Source organism: Corvus hawaiiensis, chromosome 4 (genome assembly GCF_020740725.1).
Source record: "Corvus hawaiiensis isolate bCorHaw1 chromosome 4, bCorHaw1.pri.cur, whole genome shotgun sequence".
In the NCBI taxonomy this organism is placed as follows: Eukaryota; Metazoa; Chordata; class Aves; order Passeriformes; family Corvidae; genus Corvus; species Corvus hawaiiensis.
In genome coordinates this window covers 79,689,101-79,714,852 of record NC_063216.1, presented here as the reverse complement: position 1 = coordinate 79,714,852, position 25,752 = coordinate 79,689,101, and the positions used below count along the sequence as shown (strand labels likewise).

At 62.4% G+C, this 25,752-nt stretch overlaps 1 protein-coding gene across 1 annotated transcript in view; it reads right to left on the bottom strand.

Moving 5' to 3' along the window:
• The window catches only part of SND1 (staphylococcal nuclease and tudor domain containing 1), a 72,186-nt gene that overhangs the window by 12,230 nt on the left and 34,204 nt on the right, over window positions 1-25,752 (bottom strand). Inside the window, exons 11-16 of the mRNA XM_048300756.1 lie at window positions 21,613-21,702; window positions 14,701-14,801; window positions 11,073-11,183; window positions 9,179-9,251; window positions 8,317-8,458; window positions 3,675-3,784 (exon numbers count right to left, since the gene is read on the bottom strand). Of these exons, the coding sequence (XP_048156713.1) occupies window positions 3,675-3,784; window positions 8,317-8,458; window positions 9,179-9,251; window positions 11,073-11,183; window positions 14,701-14,801; window positions 21,613-21,702 (627 nt within the window). The remainder of the gene's footprint in view (window positions 1-3,674; window positions 3,785-8,316; window positions 8,459-9,178; window positions 9,252-11,072; window positions 11,184-14,700; window positions 14,802-21,612; window positions 21,703-25,752) is intronic.

Genomic DNA, 25,752 nt, shown 5'->3' with positions numbered 1-25,752 from the left:
GACACAGGGACCCTCGATGGCACCACTGTCCCCAAGGTGCCACCTCCGCCCCTCCCCGCAGTCACCACGGCGCTGTCGGGGTTCAGTGTTGGGATTTGGGGGTTTTTTGGGGTTTTTGCTCTTTCTGGCGAATCCGGGTCAGCTTTTCCCCAAAGCACATTCCTGCTTTTCCCTTAATTCCCGAGCTTTCCCACACAGGCGGATCTGGGACTGCCAACACCTCCTCCTGCTGCTCCTGGGGCCTGAACCCCCTGGCCTGGCTGTGCTCCCCCCCCTCCTCCCTGCGCTGGGGACAGCCGGGATTGATCCCAAAATTCCTGGGAATGCTGCAATGGGCTGGAGGGACTTATGGATTTTATTGGCATTAATTTAGCCCAAAATTAGAGCAGCTCAGTGCATCATCCTCATCCCATCCCCACCCTCGTTCTCATCCTCATCCTCATCCTCATCCCATCCCATCCCATCCCATCCTCATCCTCATCCTCATCCCATCCTCATCCCATCCTCATCCCATCCTCACCCCATCCCCACCCTCGTTCTCATCCTCATCCTCATCCTCATCCTCATCCTCATCCTCATCCTCATCCTCATCCCATCCCATCCCATCCTCATCCTCATCATCCTCATCCTCATCCCATCTCATCCTCATCCCATCCTCATCCCATCCTCATCCTCATCCTCATCCCATCCCATCCCATCCCATCCCATCCTCATCCTCATCCTCATCCCATCCCATCCCCTCCCCCACGGGTTCTGGACACCCCCCAGCTCCCACTTCCAGGAATTCCATCCTGTCCGGCTCGTTAAGGACGATCCCCCTGGCAGCCCTGTAGCACCCCCAGGTCCTTCCCTGGAATGATTCCTGCAGAGCAGGGCAGGAATCGGCGGGAAAAGGCAAATACTGACAAACTAAACCCAGGGATTTTTAGGGAATGTCGTGGAAGTCCCCATGGCAGCAGGATTTGGAGTTCTCCTGGTGCCCCGCCGGCATCGGCGGCTCTGAGGGAGCAGGATGGGATGGGATGGGGTGGGATGGGATGGGATGGGATGGGAAAGGGTGGGATGGGATGGGAAGGGGTGGGATGGGATGGGAAGGGGTGGGATGCAGCAGGACACAGAGGATGCTCCAAGCACAGGGCTGGGATCGGCCCTGGGATGAGGATTGGGATTTGTGTCGGGATCGGTGTCGGGATTGGGGCTGGGATCAGCATTGGGATTGGCTGTGGGATTGGGACTGTCCCTGGGATTGGGGTTGGGATCAGTGGTGGGATTGACCCTGGGATCAGAGCTGGGATTGGAGTTGGGATGGGAGCTTGGATCAGCACCAGAACTGGGGGTGGGATCAGCACTGGGACCAGGCTGGGATCAGGGTTGGGATCGGGGTTGGAACCAGGCTGGGATCAGGGCTGGGATCAGGGTTGGGATCAGGCTGGGATCAAGGTTGGGATCAGGGCAGGGTTGACTGACTGGGAACTCGCAGCTCCAGTGGACAAAAATCACTGGGAAATGTGGGGGGGCCGGGGCAGTTTCCCGGTGTTCTCAGAGGATCAGCGGCTCCTGCCGGGATTGAGGCGGCCGCGGAGGAGCCGAGGGGCACCCGGGGGTCCCCTGGGCCCTTCCTGGGCTCTGCGGAGCCACGATCCCGCCGGAGCATCCCGGCACCCTCCTGCTCCCCACGCTCCGGGGCCGGATCGGCAGCGGCGGCTCCGGGCCCGTGAGTCAGCAGCAGCCGGAGCCGCCAGATAAAAATATCCCACGGCTGTGGGGGTGGCAGGGATCCGGCTGCCGGCGGGAACGCGGCCGGGGCCACCGTGGGAACCGCGGGCACCCGCGCTGGGACCCGGGGCCGGAGCCGGGAATTGGCCAGGGCAGCACCCTGGATTCCCGCGGCCTCCCCTGGCACAGCATTCCTGCCCCACACCCCCAATTCCTGCCCCACATCCCGAACTCCACGCGGCCCCCCACTGCCACGCCACGTTCCTGGGCAGCATCCCATCTTCCCACAGCCTCCCCACCATGACATTCCCGGGGAGCGTCCCTGCTCCCACGTGTCCTCCCTCCCTGCCACAGCATTCCTGGGAAGCAGCTCCGCTTCCATCTGGCCTCCCCGCCACGACATTCCCGGGCAGGTGCAGCGCGGAGCCTCCGGAATGTGCCGAGGCAGCGGAGCGAAGCCCTCGGGACGCGGGTCAGCAATTCCCGGCAGCGCAGGATGCTGAGCAGGGAGCGGGACGACTGCAGCGTCCCCGTGTCCCTGCATCCCCGTGTCCCCGTGCCCCAGTGTCCCCACAGCCGGCACCACCGGCCTGCAGCTGCTGCCACATCTGGATCCACAGCTGCACCCGTGCCCACCGCATCCGCACCCATGGCAACATCTGGATCCACGCCCACATCTGCATCCAGGGCCACCGCTGTCACCACACCCACATCAGGATCTGCAGCCACATCTGCATCCCTGTCCACATCTGGATCCACGCCCAAAACCGCAGCTGTGCTCACATCTGCATCGACAGTGTCTGCAGTCACGGGACAGCTGGATCCGTAAATCCCATCTGGATCCATAAACCCCATCTGGATCTGTAAATCCCATCTGGATCCACAAATCCCATCTGGATCCGTAAATCCCATCTGGATCCACAAATCCCATTTGGATCCACAAATCCCATCTGGATCCGTAAATCCCATCTGGATCCGTAAACCCCATCTGGATCCACAAATCCCATTTGGATCCACAAATCCCATCTGGATCCACAAATCCCATCTGGATCCGTAAACCCCATCTGGATCCACAAATCCCATTTGGATCCACAAATCCCATCTGGATCCGTAAACCCCATCTGGATCCATAAATCCCATCTGGATCCACAAATCCTATCTGGATCCACAAATCCCATCCCTGTCCATGCCCACATCTGCACCAACATCTGGATGGGAGCACCAATCCCTGAGTTTTGGCTCAGGGGGGCCATGACAGCCAGGGGGGGATTTGGATCTGCCTTGGAATAGTGAATCACGGAATAATTACCCAAAATGGGCCCTGAGCTCCGGAGCTGCAATCAGGGAAATCGCAGGAGTTCCAGGGAATTTTAATATGAGGAGACGTTAACAGGAACAGGTTCAAACGTGGGGATCCATCCGGAATCCAACTCCACATCCATCCTGCATCCAACCCCAAATCCACCCCACATCCATCCTGCATCCAATACCAAACCCAATCCCAAATCCACCCCACATCCATCCTGCATCTGCCCAGGCCTCAGTATCCCCTGGGATCTCCTGGAATCACCTGGGATCTGCTGGTGGCACCGTGGATCTCTCAGAAACACCCAGGACCTCTCCAGATCCCACAGGATACTCTCGGTATCCCTGGGATCTCTCACTATCCCTGGGATCTCTCCATATCCCACAGGATACTTTCAGCATCCCTGGGATCTCTCAGCATGCCTGGGATCTCTCGGTATCCCCAGAATCTCTCAGAATCACTCGGGACGTCTCCATATCCCACAGGACACTCCTGGTATCCCCAGGGTCTCTCAGTATTCCCAGGATCCCTCAGTATTCCCGGGATCTCTGGGTATCGCCGCACCCTCCATTCCCTCACAGCTGCTGCCCTCAGAACCCCCTGGATCCAGCAGACCCCCCGGATCCCCCGGATGCCGCGGCTCCGGCCGTACCTCCCGCTGCAGCACCAGCTCCTTGGTGAAGAGCGTGGCCTCCTCGCTGAAGGGCTCCCCCTCCTGCGCCAGCCCCGGCGCGTTCCGGGCACCCCGCGGGCACTCGATCCCTGAGGGAAAACCGGGCACCGTCAGGGCCTGGGAACGGCACCCAGGAACGGTAACCTGGGAATGGGACCCTGGGAATGGGGCCTGGGAATGGGGCCTGGGAATGGGGACCTGGGAATGGGGACCTGGGAATGGCACCCAGGAACGGTAACCTGGGAATGGGACCCTGGGAATGGGGCCTGGGAATGGGGCCTGGGAATGGGGACCTGGGAATGGGGACCTGGGAATGGCACCCAGGAACGGTAACCTGGGAATGGGACCTGGGAGTGGGACCTGGGAATGGGGCCTGGAAATGGCATCTGGGAATGGGGACCTGGGAATGGGACCTGGGAACAGTAACCTGGGAATGGGACCCTGGGAATGGGACCCTGGGAATGGGGCCTGGGAATGGGGACCTGGGAATGGCACCTGGGAATGGGACCCTGGGAATTGGACCCTGGGAATGGGACCTGGGAATGGGGACCTGGGAATGGCACCTGGGAATGGGGACCTGGGAATGGGGACCTGGGAATGGAACCTGGGAATGGGGACCTGGGAATGGGACCTGGGAATGGCACCCCTGGGAATGGCACCCAAGAATGGCAGCTGGGAATGGGACCTGGGAAGGGTCTGGGAGGGAAAGGGACACTGGGAACAAGTGGGATACAGGGAGCTCCGGGAGGATCCAGGGGTGGCGCAGCCGTGGGAGAGGCCAGGCCCAGCAGGGATGGGGACACGGGGACAAACTGGGATGGGGACACGGGGGCAAACTGGGATGGGGACAAACTGGGATGGGGACACGGGGACACATCCAGGCCCCCCATCCAGGCCGCCCAGTCACAGCCCCTCCCCGCCTCCTTCTCCCGCTGCCCCGGGATCCCCTGCCCTGCTCGGAGCACGGGGAAGTCCTGCATTATTAATGATCATTTACATAATTTGCATAATGAATGAAGTGCCGGGGATTGCAGCTCCGAGCTGAGCCATGAGTGAGGAGGTGCCACATCCCCAGGGCCACGTCAGTGTCACCGACACCCAGGGACACGAGGACACAGATCCTGCCCAGAGCCGCCCGCTCCTTCCTCATCCCCATCCTCATCCCCATCCTCATCCCCATCCCCATCCCTGTCCCTGTCCCTGTTGCTTCCCCATCCCAGTCCCCATTCCCAGGCCGTGCTGCCTCCAAGGGAAGCCATTTCCAGGGAATCCAGCAGGAACTTCCCAGCCCTGTCCCTGCCCTTCACGGCACCAACGTCCTCCGTCCCCAAAAATAGGGAAGGAAAGGGGGATTTCTGGAAAAAGGGGGATTTCTGGGAAACACAGCAGAATGTGGGATGGGGAGCAGGAAATCCCGGGATCTTTGTTAATGAGCTGGAACCATCAGGCCCCCCAAAAATCTGGGATCACCCCGGGATCCTCCCTCCAGCACCGGGTGGGGTCTGGCATGGCTCTGATCCCAACCCTGGCTCTGACTCCGGCCCAGCGCTGATCCCAAATTCCTCCAGCACCGCACTGGGAACGGGAATGAGGAGCTGGAGCTGCCCTTCCTCCTCCGCGGAAGGGGCCAGGAGGGCTCACAGACCACAATGGAATTTTTTCCCTCAAAACAGCAAGGGAAGAGCCAAGGAAGCTCCGGAATCCTCAGACTCCGCCAGCTCCCGGCTCCTCCCTGCCGGGATCCTGCTCCGGATCCTCTCTGGCCTCTGATGCTTCCCAAAGCCACCTGAGGGAAGGTTCTGGAAAAGGGAAAGCTCCAAAGGCCGGGCTGGGTGCGCTCATCCCCCCGGGAATGCTGGCGGGAGAGGGGAGGGGGCGCTTGGCACCCGGGAAAGTTCTCCAGCGCTTTAAAAATAGCAGCTAATCCCGAATCCGGGCTGCGCTGCGCTTCCCGGGAAGCCGTGACGGATTAATGAGGGATGCGGCTGCAAGTGCTGCAGCCACCACGCTCCCCCGGGCTTCCCACAGAATTCCAGTGCAATCCCGCTGAGCCGGGGCCGGCGTGGAGGGGGCGGCTGTGGGGCTGCTCCCATCCCGGAATCGGCCCCCGAGGGATGGGGGCAGCAATTCCGCAGCATCGCAGGGTATCCTGCAGCATCCCGGGGAACCCAGCAGCGCCCCAGGGCATCCCTCAGCATCCCACGGACATTCCAGAGCATCCCTGGGTATCCCACAGCAGCTCTGGGATATCCTGCAGCACCCCAAGGCCTCCTGGGGCATTCCGCAGCATCCCAGAGTATCCCACAGCAGCCCTGGAGGATCCTGCACCAGGATTCCAGGAGAAATTCCTCCCCGGCCATCAGTGGGGACAGACAGAACAGATCTTTCCAGGGAAAATCCCTTGGAGCAAGGACCCCCACAGCCTTGATTCCAAGGATTTAAGCAGCTTCGCTCCCTTGCAGGGCCAGAGCCGCAGCTGGCACCGGGACCTGGGATGGCTCCGGGCAGGGATCGGCTGTGCTGGGGCCGAGCGCCAGGGATCGATCTCCCGCAGGATTTATGGATTTTGGGAGCAAGGGAGGTGAGTGGGAGAGAGGGGACGCCTGGGAACTGCGGGAGCAGGGCCGGAATTGCGGGATCCGCTCCGGATCCGGGCGGGCACAGCACTGGGACAGCGCCACGCCGGGAACGCTCACACGGAAAAACTCGGGACTCTCATCCCCACCTCCCAATCCCGCTGCTCCTGGGGAGGATTTTGGGACCCCTTGGAGCCACTTGGGCACTCCAACATCCCCAGAGGTGCCCCCTCATCCCTCGGGAATTCTCCCGCTCCCGGCCCCCGCTCCGGGAAGGCGTCAGGCTCCCGAGTTTTGCTGGGAGAGAGGAATTCGGGATTAAACCGGCGCCTGTATTTGCACATATTTATAGTGCTCCGACGGATCTATTTTAGCTGGAAAGCCGGGATGAGCTCCCTCGGGAGCATCCCTGGAGTCACATTTTAAGGGACTTGGCATCTCTTTCTGGTGCTCATTTGCATTTGATATCCATAAAAAAGGCAGGCGTTGATAAAAGGCGGATATTTATCCTATTCCTGGCTTGGCAGAGGAGGGTTGGGAATGGCACCGGGGAGAAATCCAATAGAAAACAGGGAAAATAAAAGCCGGAAGGTCCGGAAGGTCTGGGAAAATAAAAGCCTGGATCGTGGCCTGTGGGGTTCTATGGGATGGGATGGCCTTGGGAATCCATCCCTGCTGGAACAGAGCAGGGTGGAGCAGGAATCCCAATGGAGCAGGGACCTCGAAAGAGGAGAACCATGGGACAGGGACCCCCACGGAGCAGGGAATCCCATGGAATAGGGACCCTGATCCCATTCCCTGTGGATCCCGTGGGCTCTGGGACTCCAGGGCAGTGCCAGCCCAGCCCATCCCAATCCCTACGGATCCCGCGGGCTCCGTGCTGGGCACTGGGATTCCGGGGTGGTGCCAACCTCCCGCACTCAGAAATACTTCAGTGGATCCCAATCCCTCCTCCCGAGCACAGGGAGCTCCATCGCTCCTGGCAATTCCCACATTCCCATGGCCAGGAGGAGGGAGCCACCTTTTCCCAGCATTTCCTGCTGGCTTTGGCAGTGGATAACTCAGATCCCGAGATATTCACGGGCCGGAGCACAATTCACGGGTCTGGGACACAATTCCAGAGGGCAGGAGCCAGCTTGGAGCAGGGCTGGGAATGCTCGCGCTCCAGGGATGGGACGTTCCCATGGCTCCCAGAGGGATGGAGGCACTGGGGGGCACTGGGGGGCATTGGTGGGGCCAGCCACGTCCAGGGATGCTCCAGGATCCAGCAGCAGCCGGAGCACCAATGGGAAAAGGCTCTGGGATGTGAGGGGCTGGGGGGGAGGGGGATCCCATGGCACCATTCCTGGTAATCCCAGGGCCCTGGCTGGACTGGGAGCAGCACTGGGAGCAGGGACGGAGCCCCCACTTCCCAAAGGCCCATCCCGGTGCCGGTGTCTCTGGGGGCCGGAGACAGGACACGTTTCCAACCCTGGGATCGACAAAGGGATGGACAAAGACTCCCTGACTTCATCCTCGCTCCCCCCTGGATAAACATTCCCTGTGTGGGAGTCACTTCTGCCTTTCCCGGTGTTTGATCCCGGGACTGGAGCCTTGAAACACCGATGGAATTCTTCCTCATCCCCATTCTAATTCTGATCCTCATCTTCATTCCATCTTCATCCCATCCCATCCCCATCCCAGTGTTCCCTCCCTCCTCCCCAGTTTGTGCTTCCCCACCAGTTCCCAAATTTTTTGGGATGGAATCATCCTTCCTAATCCTAATCCTAATCCTAATCCCAATCCCAATCCCAACCCTAATCCCAACCCTAATCCCAATCCCAATCCCAACCCCAATCCTAATCCTAATCCCAATCCCAATACTAATCCTAATCCCAATCCCAATCCCAACCCCTCCCAGCCCAACCTGGGGCAGCTCCAGCATTAACTGGGACCCTTCATCCCGAGCCCCCCAGTCCGGGGAATGTTCCTGTACCAGCCCGGGGGACGTTCCGGCGGCGCCGATCCCGGAACCCCGTGGCGCTGATCCCGGCGTCCCGGCTCACCTGCGAGCAGGAATGTGATCAGGCAGGTTTCCTTGGGCAGGAAGAGCTTCAGGCGGGAGCCGCTGAACACGTACTCCACCACGGCCTCGGAGCGGCCGGCGCGCTGCAGGAACGGCAGGAACTGCTTCGCCTTCTGCGTGTCCTGGGGAAAACGGGAGCTCAGGGACCCTCCAGAATCCCGGCGTGCCGGGGCTGGGGGCAGCGGGTGCTCCCTGTCCCCTGTGCTGGCTGGGATGCAGGATCTGGGCACGGAGCTGAGGGTTCCCAGCTCGGGATGGGCCGTGCGCCCCAAACACAGCCCAAATCCATCCCCAAATCCCAAATATATCCCAAAACACATCTCAGAACACGCCTCAAAATACATCCAAAAATCCCAAATCCATCCCAAAACAAATCCTAAATACATCCCAAAACACATCCAAAATTCATCCCCAAACCCATCCCAAAATCCCAAATCCATCTCAAAATCCATCCCAAGCACAGCCCTGGGCAGCTGCCTGGGTCCATTCCCCCATCCCTAAGGGAACATCCCGTGACTCCCCTTTCCCAGGATCCCCCCTCCCCATCCTAGCAGCAAAGGGCTCCCTACAAATCCTTGGAATTATTAACGGAGGAAAACTTAATGAGCTCTGCTGGGAGGCGTCGGGATCCCCAAATTCCCTCAGCAGAGTCGGGGAATCCCGGATTCCCACCGGCATTCCTGTGTTGTGTCCGGCCACCTGGCCGTGGAGCAAGTCCCGGTTTATTTATCCAAGGGAAAAAGGGAAAAGCCCCCCGGCAGCTCCCAGAATGAACGGCGCAGCGTGGGGCTTTATCCCCCGCGGAATTCCCGCGCATCCCGCATGCTGGAGGGGATCCTTACTCCGGAGATGTCGGCGACCCGGTGGATCGGCACCTCCTTCTTGCTGTGCAGCCCCTTCCCGTTCTTGATGGCCCTGGAAAAGAGAGGGAGCGCTGGGAATCAGCTCCTGCGGCAGCGGGAAGGGCCGGAGTCAGCCCAGTCACGGAGTGAGGGCTTTCCATGGATAACAGGGAGGCGAGAGGAGCCTGGATGGGGGAATGGTGCACAGGAGGGCACGGAACGGATGGAAAACCAGCAGGATGCTCCCAGTGGAGCTGGTCCTGGACCCGGATCTGATGCCAGACCTGGACTTGGTGCCGGATCCAGGCCCGATGCTGGACCCAGATCCTGATCCCTGTCATGGTGCAGGGTGCAGGGCTGGGATGTTCCCTCGGGATGAGGCCACTGAGCTCCGTGCCCCCACAGGAGCGTCCCCTCCTGCCCCAGGGTCTGCCATGGGGGGTTGGGAAAGGCCGGAGCGTGCCCGTATTCCAGCGGAGCCCAACGGTCTGGGATGCGACTCCAGGCTCTCTGAAGAGCTGGGAATGTTCAAGGGATCCCCCAAACTGCTCCGGGCCCCGCTCCACTGGGAGATCTGGGTCCTGCCCCACAACCTCATCCCAAATCTCCCATTCCCGCTGCTCCTGGCACCGTCCCCGTGAGCTGCCGGGGCTCCTCTGCTGGGTGCCAGCACCATCATGGATTTGGGATGTCCCACAGCTCCCAGCACGGATGAGCCACCCCCACCACCGGCCTCGCTCCGGGATCGGGCAGGAACATCCAGCTCCTCCATCTGGGGACATCCAGGCTGAACCCCAAACCCTGGAGCGCAGCTCCGGCTCCAGGTGCCACATCCCAGCCCTGTATCCTGGTATCCAGGTGCCACATCCCAGCCCTGCATCCTGGTATCCAGGTGCCACATCCCAGCCCTGTATCCTGGTATCCAGGTGCCACATCCCAGCCCTGTATCCTGGTATCCCGGTGTCACGTCCCAGCCCTGTATCCCACTCCAGGTGCCACATGCCAGCCCTGTATCCCGGTATCCCGGTGCCCCCTCCGCAGCTCTGAGCTGCTGACTTCCTGCCAGGCTTCCCAAAAGGCACATTCCAGGCGTTGGGAAGGAGCCTCTGAGCAATCTGCCGGCCGCCCACCGCCCGGGCACGGCTGGGCGGGAATGGGAGCAGCTCTCTCCGGATCGATCCGCCTTTTCCCGCAGGAGCCAGGCCTGCCCGGGAAGGCGCCGCAGCCCCCTCCAAGCTGCTGCTCCCGGCGCTCGGCACCGTGCCGGGATCTGCTGCCAAGGAGGAGCTGAGATCCCACCATTCCCGCCGGGCTCAGCCGTGACGGAGCCGCCTCCGAGGGAGCGGGGCCGGGGAGGGAAGGGAAGGGAAGGAAAGGAAAAGGTGTCCATCGCCATTCCAGGAGCCACCGGGAGATGGGATGAGGGACAGGGACACGGGGACACCTGGGGGGCTGCCACAGGTGGGAGCGGTGATCCCTGCGGGAATGGGGGCACTGGGATACGGGATCCCCATGGGATCCTCTCCGTGGGGAGCCAGGCAGTGCACAGCTGGATCTGGTGTGCCAGGATCACGGACAGCTGGAATGTGCACAGCTGGATCCACGTACCTGGGACACAGCTGGGGACAGACGGATGCCCAGGGGACGTGGCTGGGATGGGACAGAGGGACACAGGGAGCTCTGTGCGGGATGGGGACGTGGAGCTGGGAATCACCTCGAGCCACAGGGATGGGGCAGGGGGACAGGGACAGGACAGGGGGACAGGGACAGAAGGATGGACAGGAACAGGACCAGGGGACAGGGACAGACGGATGGACAGGGACAGGACGGGGGGGAGCCAGCACAGCCCCACCCGTCCCTGAGGCCCCCCAGAGCCCCCAGCCCCGGCGCTCACCGGGCCTCGGCCGCCAGCAGCTCATCGTAGTGCGCCGAGCGCTGGTCATCGTCCTGCCGGTAGCGCAGCACTGTGGCCAGGCCTTTGCTGACCAGCGCCTCCGCGATGTTGCTGCGGGAACAGGGCGGGATCGGTGTGGGAATTGGGGCAGGGACACCTCCATCCCACCCCATCCCACCCCACCCCATCCCACCCCACCCCACCCCACCCCATCCCATCCCATCCCACCCCATCCCACCCCATCCCACCCCATCCCATCCCATCCCATCCCATCCCACCCCATCCCATCCCATCCCACCCCATCCCACCCCATCCCATCCCACCCCACCCCACCCCATCCCACCCCACCCCACCCCACCCCACCCCATCCCATCCCATCCCACCCCATCCCATCCCATCCCACCCCATCCCACCCCATCCCATCCCACCCCATCCCACCCCATCCCACCCCACCCCATCCCACCCCATCCCACCCCAAGGGAAGGCTCGGAGTGACACATCCCAGGTCTCTGGGCACAGTGGGGGACCCGAAGCCTCCCAGCAGTGCCCCAAAAACCCCACCCCAAAAATTCCCCCAAACTCCCCCCACCCCAAACCCAGCAGGCTCAGCATCCCCAGGCCACAGGAACGCCCTCTGGGATTTCCCAATTCCATCACTTTTATCCAGGAGCTGGGTTGAGCATTGGTTTGGGAGCAGGGGGCACCATCCCCAGACCACGGGAATCTCCTTGATTCCACCATCCCACTTTTTTTCCGGGAAAGCAGCTTTGGGGGGGGCTTGGACAGGGAGGACCCCCCCCCCCCCAATCCCCATTCCCTCGGGAAGCGGCTTGGAGCAGCGTCTCCCAGTGAACGGGGATTTCTGGGATCAGCAGGGGGGCCGGTGCAAGGCAGGGATGAATCCCTCACATTCCACTGCTTTAAACAGATCCATGAATTCTCCTTCGCCAGCGCATCCCTAATTCTCCTCCAGTCACCGCCCCCCCCGCTAATTCCCTCTGTATCCCCAAAACAAGCGGATCTATCCAGAGGATGGAGGGACTGATCCCTTCCCGAATCCCGGGTGTGCCCCTTCCTGAGGAGGGGGATGGGCAAATCCATCACTGGGAGCTGAAATTAGGTCTCAGAGCAGGGGGAGGAATCCAAAAATTGGGGATTGGCAAGAGAGGGAATCGCTGCATCTGGAGCAGCTGTGGCAGTGCTGGGAATGCCGAGCACTGGGAATGGGAGCCCCAGAATGGGCACCTGAGAATGGGAACCCCAGAATGAGCACCTCTGGGAATGGGAACGCCAGGAATGGGCACCTCCGGCTGCTTGGGAAGCAGCGGGAGCTGGGGGAGGCCAGGGAAGGGCCAGGCTGGCTCCCGCTGGTCCCTGATATCCCCCATCCCAAACCCATCCCACTCCCCATCCCAGACATTCCACTCCCCATCCCACTGAAATCCTGGAACGGGGTGTGGAAAAGCGTCCCCCTTGTCCCCTCCCTGGGCCATCGGAGAGCCCGGATGCTCTGGAGCATTCCCAGCATTCCCAGACATGAAATCCTGCTGCTTCCCAGTGCCAGAACTGGAAATTCCGGGAAAAGCCCAAATTCTATAGGGGTTCAGAGGTTTTAAGACTCAGAACTCCCACTGGGACTGATCCTGGCACACAGGGAAGAGCTGTGGGAGCACTGCAGGAAGGAGGGCAGGGAACAGGGAGACAGGGAAACGGCTCGGAGAAGGAATTCCAGCCCATGGATTCCAGATCCTGCTCCAGCCCCACTCCCTGCTCCTCATCCCAGCCGGGGAGTGGGAAGCTCCCCCCATTCCCACTTCCAAAGCAAGCTCTGGAATGGAGCCGGAGCTGCGGCCTGGAGGGAAGGATCCCCCAGTAAATCCCAGATTAAAGACTGGGAATAGGGTGGGGAAAATCTCCTCAGGCTGGAAAATTCCAGTTCGGGGACTTCAAGCCAAAAATGTCCATTTTTAAGCTCCTCCCGCAGCTCCTTTCCCCAGGGAAGTTTCGGAGGGGTTTCATCCCACCAGAACCAGTGCCCAGCACAGACTGGGATCGGGACTGGGATCAGGATCAGGGGTGCCAAACTCATCCCAGCTCCCAAACTCCAAATCATCCCGAACTGCAGCATCCGGCCCCACTGCCCCCAGCGAAGGGACCCCCCGCTCCCACCGGGAATTGAGCCTGGAATTACAGCTCAGGGAGCTCCTGAAATGTGGCGTTTGGGATTTCCAGGAGCTTTTTTTTTCCGAGGATAATGCAGGATGCTGTGGGATGCTACGGAATGCAGCAGCATTCCTGGGGCAGGGATCAGGCCCGAAACACGGAGGAGATGGAAGGGAGAGATGGGATAGAGGAATCCCGGGTCCAGGCCATGACAGGAGCAGGGATAGACAGGGATGCATGCAGGGATCCAGAGGGGATGCATGCAGGGATCCAGGCAGGGAAACAGGCAGGATGCAGGCAGGGATAGGGGCTGGGAGATGAGCAGGGATCCGGGCAGGAATATGGGCAGGGATCCGGGCAGGGATCCAGGCTGGGATATGAGCAGGGATCCAGCGGGAGAAGCCGGGTTTGTGCTCCAGCCCCCCCAGTTCCCAGTGCCCGGAGCTGGGATCGGAGCTGGGATCGGGGCTGCAGCTCCTGCCCTGGCTCCCGCCCCGGTGCCGCCGTGCCCGGAATTCCAAGCAGGCTCAGCCCAGCCCAGATGCCGGACGGACACTCCAGGAGGACAAGCCAGGCTTTATTCCCTGCTCCATCCCAGCCTGGCAAAGGCCCCGGGACACAGACCCCGCTCTGTTCCACCCCCGGCATCCCGGGATGCAGCGCCGGGAATGGCACCGGCACCGCTGGGAACATCCCGGGAACGCGGGGCAGCTCTCCCAGGCCTGGGATTAGGAGCAGGAAAACCCTGCTCTCCCAGATCTTCAGGAAAGGGAAGGGAAGGGAAGTGCAGCTCTCCCGGCCCCTGGCTCAGGGAAGGGAAAGGCAGCGCTGCAGCGCTTTGGGCGCTTTCCAAAATAGCTGCTACCGGGAAAAAATCTGGGAAAGCAACCAAGGGCCTATGACAAATCCTCCCTACGCAGCTCCGGAGCCGCTGCCAGCCCGAGGCTCGGCCTATCCACAGGGATGAGCCCAGGGCTTGGCCTATCCAGGGATGTGCCTGAGGCTCGGCCTATCCACAGGGAAGCGCCCAGGGCTTGGCCTATCCACAGGGATGAGCCTGAGGCAGCGGCACCTGTGCCCCAAGGGGGACAAGCCCCAGTTCTGGCTGCGGGGCAGCTGCCCTGGAACTCTCCCCATTCCCAAACCTTCTCATGGAGAAGGGAGTCAGGGAGGGGGTCCCTCGGGAAGGACAGACATCCCGGGATACACAGTGGGGATGACTCCTCCAAAGCCGCCCCCGAGGCAGTCGGACTGGGGGAGCCTCATTCCAATATCTCCCAAAACTGCTGGAGCGGGGAGGGGGCAGGTGTGGGGGGTCCCAGGCAGCGGCATCCCAACGCATCCCACAGAATCCCAGTGCTGGGATGCCGAGAATGGGGGCTGATCCCAGGCCAAGGCCCCCGCCAGGTGGGAATGCCAGGTGGGAATTCCAGGCAGGAACCCCCAATCCCTCGGGATGACTCACATTCCGCCAATGGACACGGTGGCACAGGTGCGCTCCGAGAAGGCCGGGACGGTTTCGGTGGCGCTGCTGGCGGGGCGGATGTAATCCACGGAAACGTTCACCTGGAACAGGGAAAGGCTCAGAGCCGGCATCGCCCGGCCCCCAGCGCCAAATCCCCGGGATCGGCCAGCCAGGCCCTCATCCTCTCCATGCCCAAATCCCCTGGAATCAGCCATCCAGCCCCTCATCCCATCCTCCCTGTGCCCACATTCCCACTGCCATCTCCAGCCCCTCCACTTCCCCGTGCCCAGGGAACAGAGCCGATTCCCAGCAATTCCGGCACCACCGGAGCTTCCTGGCACGTTAAACCAGGAGCCTCCCAGGCAGGACAAGATCCAGCCGGGATCGCGGCACCTGCGTGTTCCCAGAGCTCCGTGGGGATCCCGAGGTGCTGCCGGCCTCGGCGCCTCCCGGGTTATGGATGCGGCATTCCCGCAGGGCAGGTGGACGGGAGCAGCACTTCCCGCTCCGCCAGGGCCGTCACCCGGAATCAGCGTCCCCGGGCGGGATGGGAAGGGCTGTGGCAGGGCAGGGAGCAGCCTGGGCTGTCCTGGAATCCCGCGGGGTCCCCGCGGCACCGACAGCGCCGGGAGAGACTGGGACAAAGCTGCCACTGCTCCAGGATCCCAGACAGGGACAGGGAACAGCAGGGACTGGGAACACCTCGGGGGCAGATCCTGCAGGATGCGTCACCTCCCACTGCACCAGGGCTGGGACGAGCTGGGATGTGCAGGGATCAGGGAATTCTGGGATGGGCTGGGTGGGAAGGGAGCTCAGAGCCCCTCCAGTGCCAGCCCTGCCATGGCAGAGACACCTCCCACTGTGCCAGGCTGCTCCAGCCCCAATGTCCAGCCTGGCCTTGGCCACTGCCAGGGATCCAGGGGCAGCCCCAGCTGCTCTGGGCACCCTGGGCCAGGGCCTGCCCACCCTCCCAGCCAGCAATTCCCAATTGCCAATCTCCCATCCAGCCCTGCCCTCTGGCACTGGGAAGCCATTCCCTGGCTCCTGGCCCTCCATGCCTTGGCCCCAGTCCCTCTGCAGCTCTCCTGGAGCCCCTTTAGGCCCTGCAAGGGGCTCGCAGCTCTCCCTGGATCCTTCTCTCCTCCAGGCATCGCCCCCAGCAGTTCCCAGCACCACATCCCGCATCCACAGGCGCCGTTTCTGTGCCAATCCCACCCAATCCCATCCCTCTGTTCCCCAGGAAAGCTCCATCCTCAATGCTCTCCCGGTATCAGCTGGAATAGCCTGAGGCTCTGGGGGACAGGGGGTGACACAGGGGTGACGTGGGGATCTTTGGGGGCATCCCGGTGCCTCCCAGGGCTGCACTTGGCCTCTCTGGACTTTTCCCATTCCCTTTCCTGTTGCTGTTCCTGTTCCGCATGGCCGGAGCCATGCTGAGCCAAAGGCAGCCAGACAGGCGAGGCAGGAGCAGCCCTGAGCCCCTGCAAGCCCTCGGCTCATCCCAAAAATCACTCATTAAACCAACATCAAAATGCAGAAAAGGCCGGAGCGTCTGGCAGGGCGCTGGAGCCGAGGCTTTTCCACGCGGAGAGGGGGCTCCGGCAGGAAAGAGCCAATTAAGGGGAACGGTTACAGCGATTCCTCGCAGCAAAGCTCCCGTCGGAACCACTGGAGGGGAAAAAGAGACGCCGATTACTCCGAGAGGCAGGTTGGGAATTCAGCTGCTCCGGGGCTTTGGAGATGTCTGGCTCGGGAGCGGCTGGCGTGGGAAACACCTGGCTCGGGATGCGGCACCGGGAGTGGGGGAGCGGCGGCAGCAGCGGAGCAGCCGGGGGAGACGGGGGATCCCGGGGGATCCTGGGGGATCGGGATTGTCATCAGGAGGGGAGGAGTCAGGGAGGATGGGGATTGGGATGGGATGGGATGGGATGGGGTCACCCCTCAGCAGGAAAGCCCTGGGTTGTTTCCTGCTGTATCCCATTGCATTGGATCTACCCAGGGGCAGGAAGGCTCCACAGAGGGATCCGGACAGGCTGGATCCGTGGGATCCATGGGACAAGAACAATGGGATGAGGTTCCACAAGGCCAAGTGGAGCCCTGGCCCAGGGTGCCCAGAGCAGCTGGGGCTGCCCTTGGATCCCTGGCAGTGGCCAAGGCCAGGCTGGACATTGGGGCTGGAGCAGCCTGGCACAGTGGGAGGTGTCCCTGCCATGGCAGGGATGGAACCATTCCGTGATTCCATGAATCCCACCCTTGGATCACACCAACCCCATGGAACGCTCCAGATGCAGGGAAGAGGCTGGAAAGCCGGGAAAGGCCCTGGGGGTGCCGCTCAGCCGGAAGGAGCTGGAGCTGCAGGGACAGGGCCCGGGATCATCCGAGGGCAGGGCCAGGTCTGTGTGACACCAGATGTGGCACCGGCACCGGCACCCCACAGCTCTGTCACAGGGGGAAGGAAGGCAAAGCATTCCCGGGATCCAAGGGCGACGTGCCCATGGAGGGGCTGGGAAGGGCTGGCTCGGGTTGGGGGTGCAGGGACCCCCCCCGGGACCTCCGTGGGCCCCGCTCCCCCCGGAGCAGCCGGAGCCGTGCCTGGGCGGCTTTCCAAGGTCAGCTGCAGTCAGGGTGGATTAAATCACTCCGGCAGCTCCGCTCCCGGGAGCGCATCCAGCCCCGGGAACAGCGGCCACCGCCGCCAATGTCACCCCACGGGGACCCCGACTCCCCGGGAGCACCCGCGCAGAGCTGGGGCTGCCAGGACATGGGGTGACCGGGAAGGGGCCCTGGCCCCGGCCCCAGGATCAGGGGCCCACCGACGCTGTTCCCAGCTCAGTGTCCCCAGGGTGGGATCCTCAGGGCGCGGCCCCTGCCACCCTGTCCCCAGCTGGTCCCAAGGTGGTGGGGACACCCCCAGTGCCCCCCGTGGTCCTGTCCCAGTTGCGGCCCCAGTGTGGGCTGGGGGGACACACTGGGGCATTCCAGGCACATCCCCACTCCAGCCTCAGGACTCCACGGCACTGGGGATGTGTCCCCATCCACGGGGGGACAGCGGGGACGGGGACCCCCTCCCGGGCCCTGCCTGGAGCGGGGGAGGGGCTCATCCCGCCGGGAAGGGCCGGGAGCAGCCCCAGCTTTGGGATGGGGAGGGCGGGGTGGGCCCGAGGCCGTGCCGGTGCCATTCCCTGCTATTGCCTCATCCCACGGGGGGCTCCGAGGGGCCGCGGGGACACGGGGGGGCCGGGGGGGGACAGATGGGGGGTGGGCGGCAGCCCAGACCTGCCGGGCTAAAAATACCCGGCCCGCCCGCGGATCTCCCGGCCCGGCGGCGTCACCCGCTCCCGGGAATATTTTTACTTCCCTGGCAGCTCGTGCCGGGTGGAGGGGCCGGGGGGGCTGGGAAGGGGCTGGCGGGGGGCTCGGTGCCCCCCGTGTCCCTCCCGTCCCGGAGGAGGCTCCAAGAGACCTGGCGAGGGCCAGGGGTTGTGAGCAGGAATGGGCGGGATGATCGCGGCGGGATGGGGGATGGATGCAGGAGGCACCGCGGGGGCAGATCCAGGGACGCGTTTTTCCCTCTGGAGCAGCAGTTTCCCTCCCGAGGGCCGGCTCATCCCGGTCCCCCCACGCATCCTGCGGCGGGCAGCGGGATTTCCTGGGAATGGCGAGCAGGAGCCGGCTCCGTCTCCCTAACCCCCTCCACCTCTCCATCCTCCCATCTTCCCTCCTGGAAAAAGGCCGCGATGTGGAAGGAGGATGCTCCACAACAGCCCCCGGGAGCCTCCAGCGCCTCCAGCATCGCCGGGAGCGGATCCAGCGGGATCCGAGCTCCCTCCCGCTCCAGCGGCTGCCGGAGGGGCCACGGAGACCCCCGGGGCAGGGTTGACCTTGGAGCGGGATAATAATGGAAGTGCAGGGCTGGGAAGCGTCGGGAGCAGGGCGAGAGACGCAGGGGAAGGAAAGATCCCGGAATTTGGAATCATCACACCGGGAATAATCTCGCTTCCCTCTGCGCCCCCTCTGCCGGGAGCCAGCCCAGCCCACTGCAGCTCCGCCGCAGCCGCGCACGCCGCGGATTCCAAGCGCAATCCGGGCGGGAAAACGGCGCTCCCGAGCAGCGCTCCCGGCTCGGCTCCGAGCGGCCAAATCCTCCCCGGCAGCCAAATCCTGCCCAGCTCCACACGTGGAAGCGGCGGGTGACGCAGCCGCTCCCGTGACGCTCCCGAGCTGGCAAAGCCGCCCCGGCTCCCGCACATTCCCGGGCTCCGGCGCATTCCCGGGCACAGGATCCCGAGGGATGAGTCCCCATTGTCCTCAGCCCCGGCTGCACCAGCAACTGGGATCTTCCCAAAATCCCCCCTCCGGACATCGCTGCTGTGCCGAGCTCTCCCTGAGCTTCCAAGTTGCCCGACATCCCAAAAATCCTTCCGTCTGCCCAAGCCTTCCCTCTTCCCGGGACTGGGATGGCATTCCCAGGGAGAAGGCTTTCTCTGGTCAAACCCATCCCTGTTTTACCCCAGCTCCGATCTCCAGCAGTGCCTGCACCTGGAGCGCTGCTGTTGGTAACCCCAAAAGGAGAATCCCTGGAATTGTCTCTGGAAGCATCCAGGTGCCTCTGAGGGGACCAGACAGGGGAATGTCCTGGAAAACCATTGGGAAAGTGGTGCTGGCACCAGGCTCAGGGCTCTGGAGATGGGCAGCATTCCCAGCTGGAATCGGCCTTTCCAAGAGGGATGGGGCACAGGGAGGGGCACAGGGATGGGCACAGGGACGGGGTCTTGGTTGTTCCTGGGATGTGGGGATGGGGCACAGGGAGGGGTACAGGGATGGGCACAGGGATGGGCACAGGGACGGGGTCCCGGTGGTTCCTGGGACAGCCCCGGGAGCCCCTCCTTTCTCTCCCCCATAGCAGCTGGCGAGGACGGGGCAGCATCACTTCCATGCACAGGGAATATTCATCCTGGAGCTCTGCCTTGCCGGCTCCCTCCATCCGAGCGATTAATCCCAGAGTTAATTAGGGAAGAGCCACGATCCATCTCCCGCGCCCGGTGCAATTATCCGGAGCCGCTCCACGGCGGAGCAGATCGATGGGCGGAGGAGCTGGCCCTTCCCGACACGCTCCACGGATTTATTCCACAAATCCATAGTGGCCTGGGCAGCCGGGTGCCGGCAGCGGGGCCGCGGCCTCTGGTTCATCCCGTGCCACCGGGCAAATTCCAGCGGCTGGGAAGGACGTGGTGGCGCAGGGAGAGGCTCCAGCACCACAGCAAAAAACCCCAAATCCAGTCTTTATGTGCTGTGGAAATCCCAGCCTGGAAAATTCCTGCTGCTTGGATGAGAGGGCAAGAGGGAAATTACATTCCCTCTCTTCCCAGGGAGCTGGGAATTCAGGGATGGATTCCCACATCCCAGCCCCTCTCCCAGCAGGAACTGAAGGAGACGGAGCCGTGGCAGCCACGACAGGGATGTTCCTTCTTCATCCCCCCTCAGTGCTTCCTCCAGAGGGAATTCTTTTGGGAAGCAACGGCAGGGCTGACCCAGCGCTCCAGCAGGACGGGACAGGGAGGAATCCGGCAAAGGAATTCTGGGATGAAACCCAGGGTGGATTCCAGGCTCTCCCAGTCATGAGCTGGGGCTGGTGCTGGAGCAGCCGGAGCTGGAAATGCCTCGGGAATGGCAGGATGGATGGAATGGGCAGCAGCAGCTCCAGGAGAGCTCGGGGAGGTGCAAATCCCCATCCCTCAAGGCTCCTGCCCACGGCACTGGAGCAGGAGAGAAACACCCCCAGTCAGACCAGGAACTGCCAGGGAATCCCAGTCCCCTGGAGCTGGGAATGGCCTCGAGGAGCCGGGCAGGGTGGGGGGATCTCCCAGGATCCCATCGTGCCAGGATGGTGGATCTGAGGGGTCTGCCCTAAGCACGCTCCCTGCCCTGGGATGGGACATTCCAGGGACCAGTGCCACACCCTGGGGGCGGGTGCTGCTTCCACTGGGATGGGCTGGGATGGGCTGGGATGTGCCCAGGAGGAGCCTCCCCAAGGCACAGGGACAGGATCCATACGAGCGGCCCCGGAGTGCTGGGGATGGACGGAGCTCCCCAGGCAGGGCGGGACCCAGGGCAGGCTGAGCTCCCCAAATGCCAAAACACCCCGGAATCCCAGGGACCCCCAAGGTCACCCCCCAAAGGCAGCCGGTGCCAGAGCCAGTTCCAGTCCCTGATCCAACACAGGGCACGGCGGCAGATGGCGGAAAACTGGCACCGGTAACCCCGGAATGGCTCCAACTGGGACCACACTGAGGTGCCAGAATCCCATTCCAGACCCGGTGCTCCCATCACAAACCCCAACACCCCCACACTCTTTTCTGACTCCAAGAAGCGCCAGATGTCCCATTAAAAAAATCTCCCAAGCTGCTCTTTTCCCCTTTCCCTATTTTTCCGGAATGCCCAGGCAGGCTCCGAGCTGGAAAGATCCAATTAGGCACCGAAACAGCCCCGACGAGCAGCGACGGCCGCGCCGCAAAGGGAATTGATTTTATTTGACCGTTTTATGAGCATTGGAAAATTGCATCCGGAGCGTTCGCTCCGCTGGCTAACATATTCCTCATTCCCGGAATTGCTCTGAACTAGCGCCGGAAAATATGCCGGGCAAACAAAGGGACAATGAGGCAGAATTCCTGGGAAATGGGGAGCGCAACCCCTCGAGGGGCGCTCCAGGGTTGGGTGCATCCCGGAATTTCCGTTGGAGAGGCTCCGGTTGTCTGTAAGGAGCTGCACAGTGGCACCGGCATTGGACTCATCCCATCCCCATTCCCTCATCCTCAGCCTCATCCCTTCCTTCATTCCCTCATCCTTGGCCTCATCCCTTCCTTCATTCCCTCATCCTCAGCCTCGTCCCAACCTTGCCCACTCCCTCCATACCTTCTTCCCGATGAGCTTCTTGCGCAGGAATTCCCGGGCCTCGAACATGTAGGGAATGTCGTAGAGGGGCCTCAGCTTCCTGTTCTTGTCCTGCCGGGAGAGGGGACGCGGGTCAGGGGATTCCCAAATCCCGCCTGGATCAGCATTGCCCCCGCCCTCTCCCAGGCCCCCCACCCCATTCCACACCCCATTCAGGCTTCCCAAGGTCCGTGAACCCCACGGGGACCCTGGGATAATCCCAACATCCCCTGGGAGGAGGTGCCAGCAGCCTCGTGGTGCCAGGGTGGGCATCTCCAAGCGGCAGCTCCAGAAGGGAACGGGGTGATAGGAATTCGGGGTGGGAGTGACCAGGGTGACCTCCAGGGTGTCCGGCCCCTGTCCAAGGGCATCTCCTGGAGCTGAATCCCTGCAGAGACTGTGCAAAAAAGGGGAGATTCCCAATGGAAACGGGGATTCGACCCAACGGGATTCAACGGAACCCAACGCAACCCAGTGTAACTCAACGTGACCCAAAGTGACCCAACGCAACCCAGTGTAAATCAGTGTGACCCAAAGTGACCCAACACAACCCAACATGACCCAATGTAACTCAACGTGACCCAAAGTGACCCAAAGCGACCCAATGTAATTCAACGTGATCCAAAGTGACCCAAAGTGACCCAATGTACCTCAACGTGACCCAAAGTGACCCAACAAGTGACCCAACACAACCCAGTGTAACTCAACGTGACCCAACGTGACCCAACGTGACCCAAAGTGACCCAATGTAACTCAATGTGACCCAAAGTGACCCAGCGTGACCCAACCCAGCCCCGGTGGAGGACGGCCCCTGGCAGTCGCTCTGCACGCCGGCACGGTGCTGTGGGCAAGACGCCCTCACACCTCCCCGAGCTGGGGAGGAAATCATGGAAAAGAGGGAGATGAGGCCAAAGCAGCCAGGAACAGAGGAGCGGAGTCAGACAGAGAGGGAGCGGGCGGACACCGGCGCCGGCACGCGGCTCCTCCCTAACGAACGAGGCTTGGACAGAGTTTATTGTCCTTGACACCGCTCGTTCCCTCCTCCGCCGCCCGCATCGCCGCGGCCCTGCCGGCACTGGAGATGGGAACGGGATGGAGCCGGTGAGAGGATTCCCAGGAACCCAGAGCCAGTGCCAGTGCTGGGAACGGGATGGATCTGGCAATGGGATCACTGGGAACCCAGAACCAGTGCTGGGAACGGGATGGATCACCAGTGCTGGTGATGGGAATGGAATGGATTCTGTGAGGGGATCCCTGGGAACCCAGAGCTGGCACCAACCCTATCCTAGAGGCAGCTCTTGCTGCAGGCAGAGGCTGAAAACCCCTTCACAGGCAGGTCCCAATCCTGGCTGGATTTCCCCTGGAAACAGCAGCTTTCACACTCGCTGGGGACCACTCACGGAAAAGGTTCCTGACACCCAGCAAGGCGGGACCGAGGAGCCGGCACGGAGCTGTGCCGGGCAGCCAGGATGTGGTGCCAACCTGCCAGCCACAGGACTTCCAGCAGGGAAAGAGCCTTGTCCTGGCCTAGCCGGGCACACGAAGATGGCCCAGCCGGTGGCACGGCTTGGGAATGTGCTGCTGCCATCGGGAAGGCCGGCACCACTGCCCCGCTCCCGGTGAGGCGCTCGGGGATGGAGGCGGTTCCAGTATTTAACCAGTGCCAGAAAAATTCCCATTCCCGTGCCACGGCTGGAGTGGAGCCCCAGGATAAATCCGGGGGGCTCCTATGGCAGCGTCTCCCCCCAGACCCCCGGCATTCCCTGGAGCTGGAGCACACCCGGAGCCGCCCCCGCTCCAGGGAAGCCGGGATATTGGGATGATGAATTCCTCATTTCCCAGTGCCATGGAACCGCAGGGAGATGGAGGATTCAGCCAATGGGGGGCCACGGGCCGGGCTCAGCTCCCACTTAGGCATCTCCTGCCCCCAAAGCAGATCCCAAAGCAGATCCCAGGCGCTGCTGCAGCCCCTGGAGATGTGGGAGCTTGGAACGAGCACGGAGCAGCTGCTGCAGCACCACCGGCCTCTCCCTCTGCTCCCTCCCAGGGGAGCACAGCTCCCCCTTCCCAAGCTTCCAGCCCCTGCCCATAGGCTCCCGGGCCATTCTCAGCCCTGAATCCTCAGGGTGACTCCCAGACCCTTCCATCAGTGGGATCTGACCGATCCAGGCCCTGAGCCTCTCCTGCCCTCGCCAAGGTCACGGCGGAGCTCCGACACTGAGCGCGGCTCCGCACAGCAAAGCCCTGTGCAAACACTAATTAATCCTCACTAACGAACTCCAAATTTATGGCTTAGTTAAGTGTCTGTCTGGCACAGGCTGTTAAATCCCTAATCCCATCCCGCCGGAGCGTGGGAAGCGGGACGGCAAAGCCCTGGGTGGCCCCGGCATCGCCCAGCAGTGCCAAGGGCTCAGGGGCTGGAGGAGAATTCCTGAAGGAGCCATGGAGGTGGGACCCGAGTCCTCCCCAAAGCTCCATCAGGCCCGCAGCCACTGGGACCACCCCAGAAAGGAATCACTCCAGAAAGGGGCCACCCTAAAAGGGGACGATCAGCACAGGCACCCCAGCACCAGCGCCATTCCTACGCCGTGCTGGGATCCGCGGTGCCATCGTGCCAGTCCTGGATGCGCCGTGGAGGCGGGTCCCGAGTGCTCCCCAAAGCTCCATCGGAGCAGCTCATGGGTCTGCAGCCGTGTGGGACCACCCCAGGAAGGGGTCACTCCAGGAAGGGGTCACCCCAGGAAGGGGTCATCCCAGGAAGGGGTCACCCGCACAGGCCCCACAGGGCTGTACCAGGACCCACAGCTGCCCCATTCCAGCCCCGGACGTGCCGGCGCTGACGGAGCCCTCACATCCCACTGCTGCTGCTGCTGCAAAACGCCCATTCCCTTCGGGAATTCTCAGCACACGGCTTGGTTGCACCAGGCGCTGGATAATGGGAACGTTTAAGTGCCCAGCTCAAACCGCCCCAGCCACCGCCCTGTCAGGCCCCATTAAATCCCGCTTTGTTGTCCCACAGCGATGACATTCCCAGCACAGGGACGGCGGCAGCTGATGGCTCTGGGAAGCCGTTCAAGAACTCGGGCGCTCAGTTGTGGTTTTGCAAATAAACATGAAAAATCAATGGAATGGCGAGAAGGTAACGGAATTCCACAGCCGGCAAACTCCGGCAGTGCCGACACGGAGAAGGATTTTGTTGGGCTTAACCCATTTCCCGAGGCAGGAGCTGGATCCCAGCAATGATTCACCTCGGAAGCTGCGGCTGCCCCATCCCTGGAATGTTCCCAGGGCTTGGAACACCCTGGGATAGCGGGAGTGTCCCTGCCCATGGTGGGACTGGATGGGCTCCAAGGTCCCTTCCAACCCAACCTAACTCATCCCAATCCATTGTGGGATCCCTGGATTCCATGAGATGCCAGTCCCGGCCCTCCTCGGCTGCTGGAGAGAGTCATCAGCCACTGAGATGTTAATTAAGTGCAGGGATCCGAGGCTCACTTAATTAAAGGTGAGCAGTGAGGACGTCGCTCCATTAGCGCCGAAGCCGGAGCTGCATCTTCAGGGAGCTGCCGGAGGAGGGGAGCACCCGCTCCCTTCCCTCCCGGAACGTGGAGATTCCGATCCCGAATTTGATGGGAATGTGCTGCTTTATCCCAGGCTGGGGGAGTTGGGGCGAGGAAGCGGCGTTTTGGTTCCAGTGGGGGATTTGGTTCCAGAGGGGGACAAGAGCCCCCCCTGAATTCCCTGCTCCTGGAGCAGCCCCCCCAAGGCCTGGAACACCCGACAGGGTGAGAGAATTCCGGCTCTCCTGCCCAATTAACAGCGCTACACCGGGCGAGGCCTAATTAAGGTCTATTTCCAGGGAAGCAGCAGCCCGTATCCACTGCCAGGATTCCAGGGGAGATTGGACATTCCCGGCTGCCGGGGGTCCCACTCCCAGCCCCAGCCCCATCCCGAGGGCACAGGGTGGGGGTGATGACGGATGCAGGCACAGCTGGAGCAGCTGGAAATGCTCCGAGACCCGGGATGGCAAACCCAGCTCCCACATTCCGACTCTGTAGCCCCCAGGGGACCCCAGGCTGGTCCATTCACTTTGTGGGAGAAGGATCCCGGGGATCCAGGATG